At 35.5% G+C, this 17,187-nt stretch overlaps 1 protein-coding gene across 1 annotated transcript; it reads left to right on the top strand.

The window, feature by feature from the left end:
• Positions 1-655: 655 nt before the first annotated feature.
• Positions 656-15,870, top strand: LOC136970302 (uncharacterized; the record flags this gene model as incomplete). The annotated part of the gene is made up of 3 exons (XM_067264714.1): positions 656-2,441; positions 14,160-14,230; positions 15,743-15,870. Coding segments are annotated over exons 1-3 (1,985 nt in total), but the record flags the coding sequence as incomplete, so codon positions are not given.
• Between the last annotated feature and the right edge of the window lie 1,317 nt (positions 15,871-17,187).

Genomic DNA, 17,187 nt, shown 5'->3' with positions numbered 1-17,187 from the left:
AACTTCCGTGGGAAGAACCATTAAGTTTCAAATCGTCGACCATCGGACGATTGGCCGGCGGGAAGTGACCGTTGGCGGCCGTTGCGGGAACATTCAAATTTGATTGGAGCAGGGTTCGAACGCCGTCGACTATTTAAGCTCGGATCGAGCTCGTATCGGGAGTTCGGATCGGCTGGCATCGTATCGGAGGTGATCGGATCGGATCAAGGGAGATCGTCGTTATCGAGGTGCTAACTAACTCTCTCGTTGGAAGTTACGTGTTTGTGTACGAACTTGTTCCTGACTCGGAGGTTTTGTTAATTACAAGTCTGTTTGTTCGTAAGGAGTTCTTTCGACGAATTTGTACGGGAATAGTCGGTTGTCGTTGGATTATTGTTTGTGCATAATTAATTGTAACTCTAATTTGGATTATTTTGTACATTTACTGTAAATATAAAATTTGTGTTTTTCGTCAAACCGACTGAGTGGTTATTTTGAACATTACTGGCGCAGTCTCGACAGGATATTTTGGATACTTTGGATTACGTTGGATTATCCTGGATTACACTTCAAAGAATCGGAAGAACTGAGCTACGACAGAGAAGCAGACGTACGTACAGAGCATCACCAGCAATTAGACCCAGGTAAATTTTTTGTTTCTCGCTAGCACACAGAGATGCCCAGACGCGCGAAATCGCGGCAGCTAGAGGCTAGGGACTGGGAGGATGACGAGCCGGGAACGTCGCGTAGGACAAGCGGGTCAGGAGACGACCTCGAAGCTCTGAAGTTGCGGATCGAGCTCGCGAAAATCGAGGCGGCAAGCAAAGAGAGAATCGCAGAGATAGAGTTAGAACGGGTTAAGTTACGGCTGGGGATCACTGGGAAATTAGACGATGCGAGGCGGCAGGAACGGCAAACACGATCCGAAGGACTTAAAGTCAAGGGGAACTGCGACTTTGGGGATAGAACAAGCGCGTTGGGAAACAGGCCGCGGGTAGAATGGGATAGGCCAAGAGAAACTGACCGGCAGAAAAGAGGATGTCCTGATAGGCGGGTAGACGACGAGGCCGAACGCATGCGACCCAAGGCAGCGGACCGCGTGGTGGTGGAGGTGAGAGCATCCAAACTCTCTTGCCCACCAGGGAGCGGGGAAGCAAAGGATCGGGGCAAGGCAATGCGGGGAGAAGGAAGGCCCACGTACGTAGCCGGATCGAAGACGAGGACCGCTGGGGTCAGGGTGGCCAAAGTCCCCATGCTAATAGTAGAAAGTAGGCGCAACTCACAGGTAGACCGGGACGTTAGGGAGTCCAGTGGAGTCGCGGCAAGACGAGAGGAGGCAGTTCGTAATATCCAAACTGAGGTCGGGAGGTCGCTGAAGGAAGCTGAGACAGTAAGCGGCAGAAATGGTCCCCCAGTTAAGGACGTTTCGGGAACGGAAGCGTCAGTTTTAAGGAAGTCGAGGGTACCAGCGGTGACAGAAACGAGGGGGAAGACACGGTTAGTGGGAGCCTTCAGTCACCGGGTAGAGGCAGGCTTAGCGTCAGTACCACTTGGATTGTGGGAGGAAGGACGCGAAGAAACGCCAGGATCGGCACGGGTGACGTGTGCGATCACCAATAGGTTAGGGAAAGCGACAGACGCTCTCTTAACGGAAAGGGACCTCCGAGCGCTGGTAGAAGCGAGAGAGAAAGCGGATTCCGAGGCAAGAAAAAGGGAATTAGCTGAGGAGCAGAGTATATTAAGTGCGGTAGCGGGGATGTTCGTGGAAGCGAGCGAGGCGATTAAACGAGAGCCGCCCGACGACAAAAACCGGGGGATGGTCATAGGACCGCTTGACCAGACACAAGAGCGGCAGCGCACAGCCCAGTGTGAGCGGAGGGCGCAGTCTGAGCAAAATAAAGCAGGGGACGCGACTCCTATTGCGAGGAGATATTCCGGTAGCGAATCGGATAGCCGAAGCGAACGACCCGCCGCGAACAGGAAACTGGAGGGCGAGGACGCTGATGAAGGGAGACCGGGAGCCAGAGCAGTAAAGAATGGGGTAGCTGGGACGCCTCAGGGTCAAAATTGTGGCGTCGGGGAAATAATCGACTTGGGAGATATCGGCCGGGAACCCGCGACGCAGTTGGCGCAACACGCCGATGACCAAAGACGAGCGATCGGGGAAACTAGCGAACCGCTGCTAGGGTTACCGAATGCGACACGGGATAAGCCCCTGGATGCTACGAAGGAGTGTCATTCCGTGGACGACTTGGCCGAATTGATTGGGCAACAGGCGAACCTGATCTTGGCGACCGTCAACCGGGTTCAAAGAAAACACAGCGGTAAAGAGACCCGGAGGTCTCGGGCCACGGCGGGCGCGGCCAGTGGCCAATCGGAACCACCCACACACGTGCTAAGTCCGGAGGGAGGCATATCGCCGGTCCGGAAAACGACGGACAACGGTCACAACCGAGCTCGCGGTAAGAAACCCAAATTCCGTGAGAAGGGCCGAGCGACATCTGGTGACCAACAAAACCGGATGACACGCCGAAGGCGACGGGGACGACCTCCTCGTAGGGGGACCCGCGCGGATAGGTCTCGGGGATCCAAGGGGTCCTACACTATCGCGAGGCATCTCTGTGCGCGGGTTATAGCGAGTTTGCCCGGTTGTACCGGAGGTAAGGGTCAGTCCGCACCAACGGACATGTGTAAAATTGCTGAGTGTTGTTGGATCAAACAGGCTTGGGCTAAGCTCAGTTTGATCCTTGGCCGCGGAGGTGTAAGGTATGGAATCGCCAAGACGCGCGATTCCCACCTGTTTTGTTACAACGAACTTTCATGACGGAAAAGTCGTTAGGATCGGCCGGTAGAAACGACCGTTAGGAACTTCCGTGGGAAGAACCATTAAGTTTCAAATCGTCGACCATCGGACGATTGGCCGGCGGGAAGTGACCGTTGGCGGCCGTTGCGGGAACATTCAAATTTGATTGGAGCAGGGTTCGAACGCCGTCGACTATTTAAGCTCGGATCGAGCTCGTATCGGAGTTCGGATCGGCTGGCATCGTATCGGAGGTGATCGGATCGGATCAAGGGAGATCGTCGTTATCGAGGTGCTAACTAACTCTCTTGTTGGAAGTTACGTGTTTGTGTACGAAACTTCGTTTCCTGTAGAACTCCGCTGTCCAGGTCGATCAAAACATCATAAAGTTCCTTCAAGAAACACGTTTTGTCTGCAGGAAATATTTCTATCCACGTCAAATCCACCTTCTCTTCAAGATTGTCGTAGTAATGAAAAATTGGGTTACGATTAAATTGAACTGTTTTATTCTTGCTCTTGTTTCTTTTCATAAAGAAAAAAAATCGTTTCGGCCGTTTCAGATTTAATTTCAGTAGTTTGGTGGAACTTGGTAGCAATGGATCCATTTCAGATAAGACTCCTTCCTCTTACTCGTTTTCATCGAGATTTAGATTTGTTCCGAAATAAACGTTTATTCAAGCTTGGAAAATGCTATTTTGGCATTCATTCTTTCAGTGAATATGGGTTTTGTAACATAATGGGTGAAATAAATATTTACTGTTTGCGATTCTTTATCAACCTTTTCGATATAAAAACAAGAATCATTATTGGAAATGCACCAGGATGGGTCTATCTGTGTTAATTTCAGTTATATTTTGTAACTGATTGATGTGTGCCAATGTAACATTGCACATGTATGTTTCTAGTCTCTCTTTGCACAATCTAATAAATTTCCTTGTGTTATAATTGGTGGCGTATGCTGTTAAAATTACCGCCCCAGTTCCAAAGTCGTAGAATAATACATAAAGATAAACCTCGTTCCCCATTTTTGAACTTAAAAACAATGAAACTCTTTCCCATTTTCGAATGATTTGAACAAAATTGCATTGAATTCGCTTCAACAATTAAGAAAATTGCATTATTAACATCACAAATCTGGCAAATGTTTTAATTGTAAAAAAATATAAATTCCCTTTTGCAACAGTAAGGTTCCTTCAGCAATCCTTGCAGCCAAAATGTCATTGCTAATGGACCATTATAAAGTTTTAATCAAAATGGAGAGAAAAGGATTTTTTCAGGATAATTATTTGAGTCACTCGCATGTTGACAACGAAATTGACGAAACTTCTAGAACACGTGACCACGAAACACTTAGATTATATTTAAATTATTGTAAAAATTATAAACACTAGACGAAACTTTTTTGTACATTTTACAACTGAGAAACGTTTTAATTTCTTTTGAAAAAATGTATCCTTGATGTACAAAATATTAAAAATTTTACGATATTTGTATATATTTTTCAGAAAATCGTATGTATTTATGAGATTATAAAAAGAAATTTCGATAACATTTTCAAAAAAAAACTTTTTATTGTTTTAAACCACAGTTGATAAAGAAGCAACGAAGATAAAGGAAGAATTCTTATTCCAATCAGGAGAATCGTCATCTATTAGACTTTAGATAATTAATTAAGAAAGTTGTTTAAGTCTTGACTTGTAAGTCGTAACCAGGGAAGCTAAATTATATTTTTACGAAGAAGTAGGAAAGAATATTTTTAAAAGTTGAAAGTGTATTTTGTACGAAAATTTATGAGTACCTTTATGAAAACCTGGAAAACGTCACGAGGTCAGTCCCACTGGTGAAGTGAAAATCCGCAAAAAACTCTTCCTGGATCTTTTATCTATTTTCAATTGTATTTATTGCTATAAGAAACTCTGCTATTTAAGATACAGAATATATAAGTATTTTCTATATTAATTTTTTTTAATTAATATTTTTAAAATTAATTTCTGGAAGAGACTGACGAGAAGTTTTACTTGGATAAGAGCAATTCCTTCAGCGAAAATGTCATTAATGAAGGAACTATCATTTTTTTAATGGTTAATGAGGAGTGTGCAGCTCACATAGGATATTCACTCCGAGAACGAATATATGGACGCATGCGTCCGATTAGCCGGCCTTATAGGTAAAATGGCCATACGAACTCGGGGGAAATAATGCCTTCCAGAAGGTCTTTCAAGAAAAACTGACCCCTATTCAGGCGTTACAGACCTGGAAAACTACACGTGTCCAGCCTGTCCCAGCGAGAAGCAAAACCACGACCGAACTCCCGGTGATCAAGGACGAAGACTGGTGGGCCGGTCAAGGTACTATATGACTTTTGAATTAGAGTGGACAGGGGAGGAATTTCCCAAGAGAATTTGTCGTGTGACTCAAATTTTGGCAAGGAAAAAGACACAAATTCCGATAAATCAGAACACGAGACACTTGGGGGTGTTCCTTCTCCGAAATGTTTGTTCGAAGAGGATTTGTAGGTTTATTTACAGAGTAGCAATAAGAAGTATGTTTATATACATAACACTGATATGTACTATATGTTTATCTTAAATGGCATTGGCCGGTTTGCATCCGAAGTTCATATATTGTTGAAAGAGGCATTCTGTCAATACGCTTTGTACATCCTTTCTTTTCTTCCATGTATCTCACCCCGTTCATGAGATTGAGGAAAGACAGCTGGACGACGATAAGATTTTACGGGTCTACACAGGGCGCGGATCTACATTGGGACTAATAGGGCTTAAGACCCGGGCCCCCAAGTGTCAAGAGCCCACAGAAATTGAATTATTATTATAAATTTCTTAATACTTTTTCATTAACAATGATCACTTATCGTATAGTAAAAATAGTTAATATTAATAATAAGAATAATAATAATTTGTATTAACAGAAAAGGTGTCCCAATGGACTTCAATAATTTGAGTCCCCGACTCTGATCCCCGAAAAATTTGATCCGCCCCTGGTCTACAACTTTTTCAGACTGCAGCCCAATATAAATAAATATTTGAAAAACAAAAACACATTAGCAGTGTTATTAAAAAAGAGTAACCATATAGACTTTAGACCCAGAAGACCACGAAATTTCACTTTGTGCATCAAGCGTCATAAGAAAGTCACTTAGTGTTTTTTCCTCGTTTTTAAATAAATAAATAATAATATTTTAATACTTTTTCGATTTTGTTCACATTTTTACGACTTTTACACAGAGTTGAAGTGACTTTCAAGGTGAGTTTTAGTATATTTTATCATCACTCCCCGAATATAAGTACATTTCTTACAATGTGTTGCGAACTGGAAAACGCTGTGTTCTTAATGTTTATAATGTTTGCATATTCTTTGTTATAACGAATATTCCTTTTGAAACTTCTTAAAAATAATTCAGATAGAAGAAATGCCATCGGAATTTGTCAAAAGATATAGCAGAAAATGGAAGAAACTAGTAGCATCACCTATAGAATCGTTATTTACTCGAAAAGATATAAATTTACATATACATCAATAATGAATTGTATAAATTTAATACGTTCACTTGTTTCAAATTCTATAAATAAATCAGGCGAGTGGAGGTAATTACGCCAACTTAAGCTTTCTCGATTTTTATAAACTTTTGTGAGGGTGGGTGAAATAAACCCCGACCCCAGCAACAGGTAGGTTTTATTAAGAAGAAAACAATTATTTACGCACTACCTATCTTTTTTACCACCCTACAGCATTATTCTTCAAAAAATCCGCAAGTAAATAAACACTTCACAAATTAAATTTTTATATTTTGAATTAATTTTTGACAAGTGCCAAACAACATCACTTTTAAAAATGTTTAAATTTAACGTGATAATGTGTTTTTGTAAATTTATAACGTTACAGAACATTAAAAAATAATAAATTGAGCAAATACTTGAAAAATAACTTTTTCATCAATAAAATTGATCACATTCAGAATAAAAGAAGACACGTTTCTGTTTTACGCCACTTCAGTTGTGAAGTGTAACCTCTTCAATGATTTTAGCTGTGTCATATGACATCACACGTCTGTCTCTTCTTGCCGTTTGCAAAATCTGAGAAATTTGCTTTTAATATAAATGATGGCGCATATTTTCAAAATTACAGCCTCACAATATATTATGATACATGTTCATGCAGTCGTTCAATTGATGTTATCTACAATATTCTTAATTGACGTTATTTATTGTTCAGTGCCGGTTTTTTGCACGAAGACAGAAATCGAACACGCATCATTCGTTCTTTCTACCTCCTCTTTTTACAGAATTGTCTGTCGTTTTCTCTTTCGGACTTTTTTTTAATTTTAAAACGGTATTTCTTAATAAAATTAACAGAAATTCAGATTTCGCATTTCTTACAGTTTGTACTTCGGTGCTAAAAATTGAATACATACAATTATCTGAAAAATACAAAAATGTTCTGCGATATTTGTTCATATTTTCTTAATCAGATATATTTTTAATGGAAATTGAAAAATTCCTTAAATGGAAAATGTAGGAGAGAAAGTACTGTATTTTAGATACGCTTATTCTAAAAATACTAAACGAATTCTTACTAAAAAAAAAAATAATTTTTCTGTACAGCTTAAATCATACAAATATTAAAAATAGCAAAACTACACCATTTAATCAAACTTCCATTTACTTTAAATTTTACAAAACTTTAGTCCAAAAAGTAGTTTTTACGTAAAACGTAAATATTAAAAATCAAGGAAATAAAACTACATTTTCTTGTTTTTGTGTTCAATAAAATACAAATACGAGTGAAATATTTTTTCGTACAAAGACAATCAAACAATTCTTTTTATCTATTTTTGTTTACACATTTTGCCTTGTAAATAACATCAGTCAAGATTAGTATTATGACGTCTCATATGACGACGTAAATTCGATCTGGAAGCAAATTTCTGTATGCAATAATTACAAGAGAATGGCTTCTCTCCGGTGTGAGTATGAAAATGCTCTATCAATGTATACTTGAGTGCGAAACTTCTTTTACAATAACCACAAGTGAAAGGCTTCTCTCCTGTGTGAATTCGGAGATGTTCTATCAGATGTTGTTTTTGTGTAAAATTTCTCTTGCAATGATCACATGTAAACGCTTTCTCTCCTGTATGAATCTTCACGTGACGAACAAGATTGCTGGTTTGGTTGAACTTACGAGCACAGAATTTGCAAGGCAAAAGTCCTTCTGCAGTGTGAATCTTCTGGTGACATTTAAATCCATACTTCGAAATAAATTCTTTCTTGCAATCGTCACACTTGTATTTACCATTGCCTGTCTTACGATGAAATGATCCTGTAAAATGTGATAAATGCAATAAATAAAAGTATCAAGACCCTTTAGTTAATAAAGAAATATATAAACTTAAAGAAATATTTTTAAGTAATTCATAAAGTTATGTTTGAAGATACAAGTGTGATATGCATACTCCTCACAACACTCCTTAATAATTACAACTAATCCAATTACATATTGACATCATATACACAAATTGCGTACACCCGTGTTCACAAATATTACCGACACCCATTATAACTATCGTAAATTGATGTATTTTATATATATATTTTTTCATAACAATTTATATGAGATAGGCTATATTTTGTGAAATAATATATTTGAATAATAATTTTAAAACGTTTTCATTTAATTTTCTCTTCCCCTTCATTCGCACGAAATATGTTTCCTTCTTTCGTATATTCTTGTTATTTCTTATGGCTGTTTTGAATTTTCTTCTTCGGTAAACGAAAGTATTAGACACACCAGGCAGCTCTTCTTCTTTCTTGGAAACATTTCATCAGTTCACATATTGTCTGATTTGTTGGTAAGTGAATCTGCAAATAAAAAGTTTCGTATAAAAATATAACACGAGAATAACGTCAAACATTCTTTCCTAACTGAAATTAATTCTTTCAACATTAAAAGTAACAATTCTACGAATTCTTCTTTCGTCGTTTTAACCACAGATTTTCATCCTCACTCAGAATCTGAAAGAGAAAGAAATCAAAGTTATTTATTATTGTTAATAAATGTGTATTTTTGGTATTAACTGAATGCGTAAAGTGACATTAATTACAACATTTAAACTGATTTCACCCGCGATGTTCGGAAACAAGTACATCAGGAATGAGCGTATTTCACGAATTACTGTATACGCTTACTTTCCATTTACCATTTTCATTGCAGAATTAAAAAGTAAAACATTTTAGACTATTTTTGAAAAAAAATTTCCATTTAACATTACATCGAGAAAAAAATTATTACAAATTTACTTACATCCGCTCCACACTTACTAGAAACTTGAGACCACGAAAAGACATTAAGAACTTAAAATACATCTTTCGTCAGTTATGCGAGTATTACTCAATACGATAAATGTTATTTGACAAATCTTCCTTCAGTTCCTTCTTTCCCATGTAACTATGTTTTTCCATTTTATGCTGAGAATTAATTCTTTCAATTCTAATTACAAAAATATTCCTTTCGTCAACGCTTTGAATCAAACGACTTTTGAAATTACAGTTGCACAACAGAACATTTTTGAAATTTGAATAAATCCAGTGGCGCCGTCTGCAATTTGAAATACGAAAGAAAAATTTCAATTATTCTTCTTTTCATTATTTTTTTATTGCTTTCGAATTCGGAATGTTTAAGTGAAATTTCGAATGATATTGTACTCGAATATAGTGTATAGCGATCAATACAGTAATTAAAAAAAATTATTTTAAATAACGTAATACAGGAGTATCTCGTTAATTTATCGAACTGGCAACGTGATGAATCCCCACTCCGAATCTTGGCCTGGGTCTAATGTGTTCGGTCCAAATAAGTAATGACTCTAGTCCTTTATATAATATTTTACCAGTTTTAGTTTATTGTGACTATAATCTATCGATTAAATGAATTAATCATATTTTCAGTTTTCAGACAGCTGAATTCTGATACAATCAAATTGTAAACAGATACGAATAATGGAAAGATGTGAACTCTGAATAAGAGATTTTTCACCCATTTTAGAATGGTAGACCCTCGTACTAACAAAAAGTCTAACTATACTTCCACGCAAGTATTTTTTAATAACAAAAAGAGACAAAAATATGTTTCAACATAATTATGCATCTTCTGACATAATTCTGAGACCCAAGTTTCTACCGTTTTAGATCGCGATAATATTTTTCATCATTTATCATCATACAATTTTCTTACTCCCAACCAAGATGTTTCATTGAAAGTTCTATCATCTGTCATCTCATCTTGACTTAACCAGTTTTACCCTCATCGCAGAGGTAAGCATTACTTGTAATGTCTTACGTGGTTAACTTTCTTGAATTTCGAGAGTTTACAGTAGGAGTTTTCATTAACAGCACTTCGAGCCAATCGTACCGGAATACGTTGCACTATACTTTTATCTCATGTATTGTGCTTGTCATATTTTGCAAGCACGATGCCCAACGATCCGAATGATGTACTGTACATTATTATGTCAATCTGGCGTCATACTTTTAGTTTCTAACTTAAAAATATGTTATAATGACCAAGGGCGTACCCAGCGAAAAGAGAAAAGGGGCAGCTGCAAACTGCGTGCGGAACACAATCGTCAGCATGTTTTACAATCATTTCGAGTGGATGAAGTGTTTCAACAATATGTGCCTGTGACACACGAAGATCTGTTGCAAATTCACGAGTTGTTATTCGTCAATCTAACAATTATTTCCTGCAACTTCTTTTAAACGGCTTTTGGGATCCGTAAATTTTGTATCTTTTAGTTCAAAATTTCCCGAACGAAACTTTCAAAACCACGTTTGAAACATTCGGAGTTTAGAAACATTTTCCCCCGTGCACGATACGAGTATTGTTTATAATTTGTATAACATGATATATTTTACGAAACTTAAAACCATGCATTATGTGTCCGATGTGCATTTTATCTACAGACATTTCGACTTGATTTTATTCAAACGAAATGTGATGTTAAAAAGTTCAAAATGAGCTTCAAAACAAAGTATACAAACTCACATCCGGAATAATGTTAATTTACATTATTTTTTTCAAAAACTTAATGGGAGCGAGAAAATTTTCCGCAAGTCACAAATTTCCGCTATATACAAATTCCTTTAAATATATATATTTCTGTTTCCAGTTAATCTTAGTTTGAGAAACATGCACAATTAAGCATGCACAATATTAACAGAACATAACAATCAAGTTATTACATTATTTCGGTGCATTGTTGATTTTTCTCCTAAAAATTTCAACTTTAAATCAAAAGCTAAGTTTAATAATTATAATTTATTAATAATTAAAATCAATTAATAATTAAAATCATAATGGTAAGTGAAATCTTTCATTTCATTTGTATAATACCATTTCAATTTCCCAAACTGTTTTATTAAAAAATATTTTATAATTTTATATTAAATTTATAAAATCAACAAATGCAACATCTTTTATATCACATCTTTTATATTATTAGTTATATCTAGTAACATGAAAGATGTTATGTACGTAAAGAGTTATATTTTATGCTTTGATGTATTGTGAACTTAGGTTTCACTGTATGACCCAAAGAGAAAGAGCCTCAGGTGTGATATTTGCTCAGAAGATTTCCCATCTCTCGCTGTTTTAAGAATTCACTTCAGAAATCACATCGCAGAGCGGTCACGTTCGTGTGATATATGCAACGAGAAATTTACATATAAATTTCAACTAAACAGACACAATGAAAAGTATCATTCGGAAGAAGAATCTCCAGCTTGTTTCCAGGTAAGTGTACAAGTAATTTTAATGACTAAACTTTCAAGTATTATAATAAAACCTAGGTTCACGGATTACTTCTAAGCAGTAAATGCCTTTTAAAGCAGAAAGATTGTTATGTAATAAAGTTTTTCGAATGCATAGGTGAAGAACTACACAAATTAATTTGTTTACTGGTACATTATTTACTTATATAGATATGTTTGTGTAATTAAAATTAAGCATGCCTGAGAAGATTAATTTCACAGTTTTCGGATTCATAGGAGAAAATAACTCTTGTGCAAACAGTACAATGTATCAATACAACAGTACAGTAAATCCTCAAAACGTTTTTGGAACACTTTCATGAACGCTTTCTGTAATTATTCTAGAACATCTTAAGTGTTCTTAAAAGTGTTTCAAAACAATTTTTCTATTTTTGTGTTACAATATTATCACTTTCGTGGCATATCCTTTAACTGAATAACGTTTAAAGTGTGTGCTAAATGTGTAAATAAGAACTAAAAGTGTTCTTATTAAAAAGCAATAACCAACTTTTTCTGTAACAATTTGAAAACACAAGAAGTGTTCTTAAAATTGTTCCAGAATACGTTTTACTTTTAGAACACAACAGTAATTTTATAAGTACACGAAAATTGCTCTTAGACTAAATTTATAAAGTAAATCCTTACAATTTTGTGTATAAGAGATTTCAGTTTGAATGTAAAATATACTGTACAAAAAATTTAACTTCGTTTTGCAACTTGCTTAAGATATTTTGATACTTTCTCATTGAGTTTATAATAATCATGTTTAAGAGTAAATTTCGTAAGTGCGGCCATAGTATCTCTATATTGTTTCGGATAATCTAATTTCAATACATAATATATACCAATAAGCAATAAAAAGATATATGATAATTTAAAATTGATTTGTTTTAGTAAAATATCTGTAGAATTGCAACAGATAACCGCATCTTGAATGAGTGTACTTTTAATTAAAATCACTACACATGAAGCCTTTCCAGGAAAGTTTTGTCTTTTTGTTAAAATCTTCTTCGTTCTATCAGTACGTTTACATTAATTTGTAAAAATAAATTAACAAATTAATCGAAGTCTGGGCTTTGCCGCAGGATAAGTATTTATATATATCGCATTATCTTCACATCACAAACATGTAGTTGCTGTCAAAATGATGCCTATACTGCACCATTGCGAAACACATGTTTAATGCAGAAAATACTTTCGTATAACTAACACATTATATGTTCTGAATAAGATCCTAATATAATCCGTAAGTCTGCCAAGCACTTGCAGTGAAGGTGGTGTGCAAACTTATTACAGTCTCAGAACGACGGTGAATACATAGGCAATAAATTATATATTGAACTTTTCTGTGAAATTAAACTAATCACAAATGCATAATTTTTGTTTAGAAAAAGCTTTGTATAAATAAAAACAGGTCAAGTAGTGAATTTGTCAAATTTTTAATAAACGATATCGAAAAACCTTTATAATATTCTATTATATAAACGGACTTTAAGGCCCCCTCTCTTAAATAAGTCCATTAAATAGAAGATTTACTGTATTTCTGAGATTAACAAAGCAAATTTCCTTTGAATCTTCATATATAGAATACTTAATGAATTCACTCTCTCTATTATATTGTGTCAGCAAATTATTCCAAGTGTGAGAAGCCAAGGGCACACGGCTGTTCCCTAAATGCCATTTATTCGGCACGGGTCCGAGAAACCCGCCCACGTTGTTGACAGGAGGTTAGGAGGGCAAATAGTGGAGTGGGGTGGTCGTGAGTAAGTCGGCAGGTGTCTCGTTGAACGCGATATACAGGTAGATAGGTTTAAACATAACAAAAAAGTCTAATATATAGCTAATCTAAGATATATCGAGAATACTATACAAAACTAAATATAGCGATTACATGCGGATATTATTAAATATTACTAGGCATTGCGACTATACTACTTTCTATGCCGCGTGTTGCGTGCCTAATTGATGGACCAGAAAGAGAGTTTACAGTTATATACCAAAATACCTCGGATCTTTGTTGATCGTTGATATGACGTTTGTTCTATAGTCTGGAGGCGGGTTGGCAGTCGATGAAATGGCAATTCTTTGGCGAGTCTTCCAATGGTGTCTTCTCCTGGATCAGGTCCGTTATATGGAAGTAGAGGAATATAGAGCTCTTTCTAGCTCTGCCAGGCACAAACGCTACTGCATTGGCACACCGTTATTCCATTGAGACGACAGCCCCGAAGTGTCGTTATATACGATTTGGCCCGGAAAATAGTCAGGTGGTCGACTGTTTGGATTACGAATCTGCAGGTGTGAGGTGAAGGGTTATCGTTGATGACAATATGACGTCGACCAATTGCAGCTATCATGCTCATATTTGGTTCGATTTCTGCTATTGACCCATACCTAGGGAAAACTATTGTAAATAGGATTGCTAATCATTGATATTTTTCACTTTTCAAGCAATTTCAAAAACAGTCCAAAGAACGGAATCTTTTGAAGACATCAGACGACAAACACCATAATCCTAAATCGTCGGTAATACCATTTCAATGTAATTTATGTTCCTTCAGCACTCATTCCAATGAGAAATGGTTGGGAACATAAGCAGCGTCACACGGGAGAAATCTCTTCCACCTCAAAGGTACTTATTTCATTCATTGTTTAAAAATAAATTGTGTTTTATGAATTCACGTTTTAATTAAATAAAATTGTATATTTTGGTTTATCCTTTAAATTAAACACAGTTTACAATTAACTGTTAAATGACGTATAAAGTTTGTGTAACCTGACTAATGTGATTGGTGACTCGTTGATTCACTCGGAATCAAGTGTTTTATTTAGCTGCGATAGTGACGAATGTTTTATACGAACTTTATTCAGAACCTTCACAGCAGAAAAATCATGTAGTTTAGGGCCGTTATCGCAAACGATACTTCTGTCTCTAAAACAATAATGTACAGAAACTTAATTAAATAACTGTACATCAGATAATCAAATTTACCGAACATATGGCACAATCGCCACTCCAGAACAAATTTCATGAATAGTGAATCCTGGTCGAGTAAGATTTTTTTAGAAAGTAAAAAAACTTTTACTGAACCGAGGGATAACCACTTGTGCAGTTCATGAAAAATTGATGGTATCATCGAAGCGTTAATTGTAGCCCGGATGAAACCATGCTTGATTCATTCTTAAATGTTGGACTGAAGACAATTTCCATTCTTAATATTAACTATTTTTTACTACACGATAAGTTCTCACTGTTAATGAAAGTGTAATAAAAATTTATGATAATAATTCAATTTATGTCGAACCTTGACATTCGGAGGGCCCGGGGCTTAAGCCCTATCAGTCCCTATGTAGGTCCATTCCTGTTTCTGCCTATTGTTTAGTACTAGAGATAGGCCTATTATTCTTATTATAACTTTCAGCATTGTCCAAAAATTTTGGTCAGGATTCGCCCCTGGATATTTAGTACATTGCCTAGTCTCTTCGTAATTGCACAAGGAAAACATCGATCTCGCGAATTGAGGAGTACCAAAAGGTGTTTCTGTAATAAAAATGTAATTTAATCAAATGCAAAAGGGTAAAAATAAAAAGTTAAGCACCTTAAAATGTCACAATATTTTTTATATTTGAATAAGCAGAAAGAATTATTAAAGTTGTATATTTTTCCACAAAAAAAGGTTTTGGTACTTTTCTACACATAATTTTAATATTAAGCTGAAGTAAATTATATGTAGTTTTCTTATATTCATTAAATCGTTCTAATGTTAATAAAACAAGACTTGAAATTTTTATCCATTTTATTATAAATGTTGTTTAAATGTATAAGACACAAAATTATAACAAAAAGGCAGGAAGATTTTATATTTATAAAATTTATGAACTGTATTTTGGAAATTATGAAAATAATTGTTTTAAAAATAACATAATAAACTTACAAAATTCATTTGCGAACTGAATCGCCGGTGAAAGAAAAATTTATTGAAATTTATGAAAAATTTCTATCCTAAATAATACCCAGAAAGTATTTCCGCTGTACGAAAATTTTAACTAAATATTTGTATTTAAGTATAAGAATTTTAAGAAAATTATACATTAGAATTAATAGAAAATTTTAATTTTGTCACAATAATATTTCTTCTTACAGCAATCGCTAGGAAAAGAGGACAAAGAAATAGAAGCTGCCAACGCACTGTTATTATTAAATAGAGGGAAATTGGAGATGTTAGAGGCTGACAAGCAGCCTTTTCATTCAGATAAACCTACCGCTGAAAAGTGATTAATAAATAATTGAAGAAAAGACAAACTGATAAAAGAAGAATTGTCAACAAAATTTCATTATATTTTTTTTGGTCACATTATCGAAATTGCTTTTATTATTTGTGCTTGTTATAAGTGTTTAAATTATCGGAAACCTCTTAAAAATTATTTTATCAGTAAACAGCATTTATTAAATTAAATGCCAATTCAATATTTCACGGAAATTTGTTAGACTTTAAATTATTATTATAAGTATACAGTAATTTTTCACATAATACGTTAAATGAATATTTACAGTTTTTCGAATGACCTCACAGGTGTCAGCCATTTGGACAGATTGCCTATGAATTTTATTTCAATTTCCTTTGTATATAACATTTGAGAGTTTCATCCGATTCTTCCGTATAAAAATTAATTTTCGTCGAAATTATCTTTTTACCTTTCTGTTCATTTTTTACAAGATGGATGCTCGAAGGAATCTTCTCGAGATTTAGGTGTTAATAATAAAAGCACCAAGTCGACTGCACTGAATTCCGCATTGAGCAATGTTGTGTTCTAAAATTTCTGTTTTATATTAAAATGTTTTATATTTTAAAAATTAGAATGAATGAAAAAAATTAAATATTAGATTTTATAGCAGACAAATAGCAGATATTATTGCATTGTTATTATCTCATTTAATTAATAAATCTTTTGAGTATGGGAGGTTTCAGGAGAAGCTGAAACACAATCTAATAATATCACTATTTAAAAATAAAAGATCTAAACAAAACTTGGAGAATTATCGTCTGATTACTGTCATATAAGAAAACACGGTTTCAAGAATACCTAAATTGAAATGGCTTTTTATAAAAGATTTTTTGAATTTACTAATAAATATGATATTATATCTAATAACCAGTGAGAGCCCGCGGATTTTAGGTCGCAAACTAGTTTAAAAAAACTGCTAGAATTTAGTTTTTTCAAAAAGTTGAATGTTAATGTCGCCACTAGAAAAACACTCTTTTCGTAGAGAATCGGATGAGAGGTCCCCGTTATTATCAACAATCAAGTGGGAAAAATTGACACTTAGTCGTCAAAGAATGAGAGTCATCGTCAACAACGGAGGATCACTGACCCCTTTCCCACGACAATCGTATAAAAGCGAGTGCCACCGGAACCTATAGGCGATCGAAGAAAGGAAGTTGTTTTTGTGCTTGTGTCCATTTTGGTCTCCTGTCCGCGACAACGGTGGAAGACATATAACGGCTCCGGACTTCCACATGGAACCCAATCGCCGCACATAGCTCTCCATCAACATATAGAGGTAATTGTTTGCGGACTGTGAACTCT

Source organism: Centruroides vittatus, unplaced genomic scaffold, assembly GCF_030686945.1.
Source record: "Centruroides vittatus isolate TY-2023 unplaced genomic scaffold, ASM3068694v2 contig_1910, whole genome shotgun sequence".
Classification (NCBI taxonomy): domain Eukaryota; kingdom Metazoa; phylum Arthropoda; class Arachnida; order Scorpiones; family Buthidae; genus Centruroides; species Centruroides vittatus.
The sequence above is the reverse complement of the archived record's forward strand: the minus strand, read 5'-3'. Positions and strand labels throughout refer to the sequence as shown.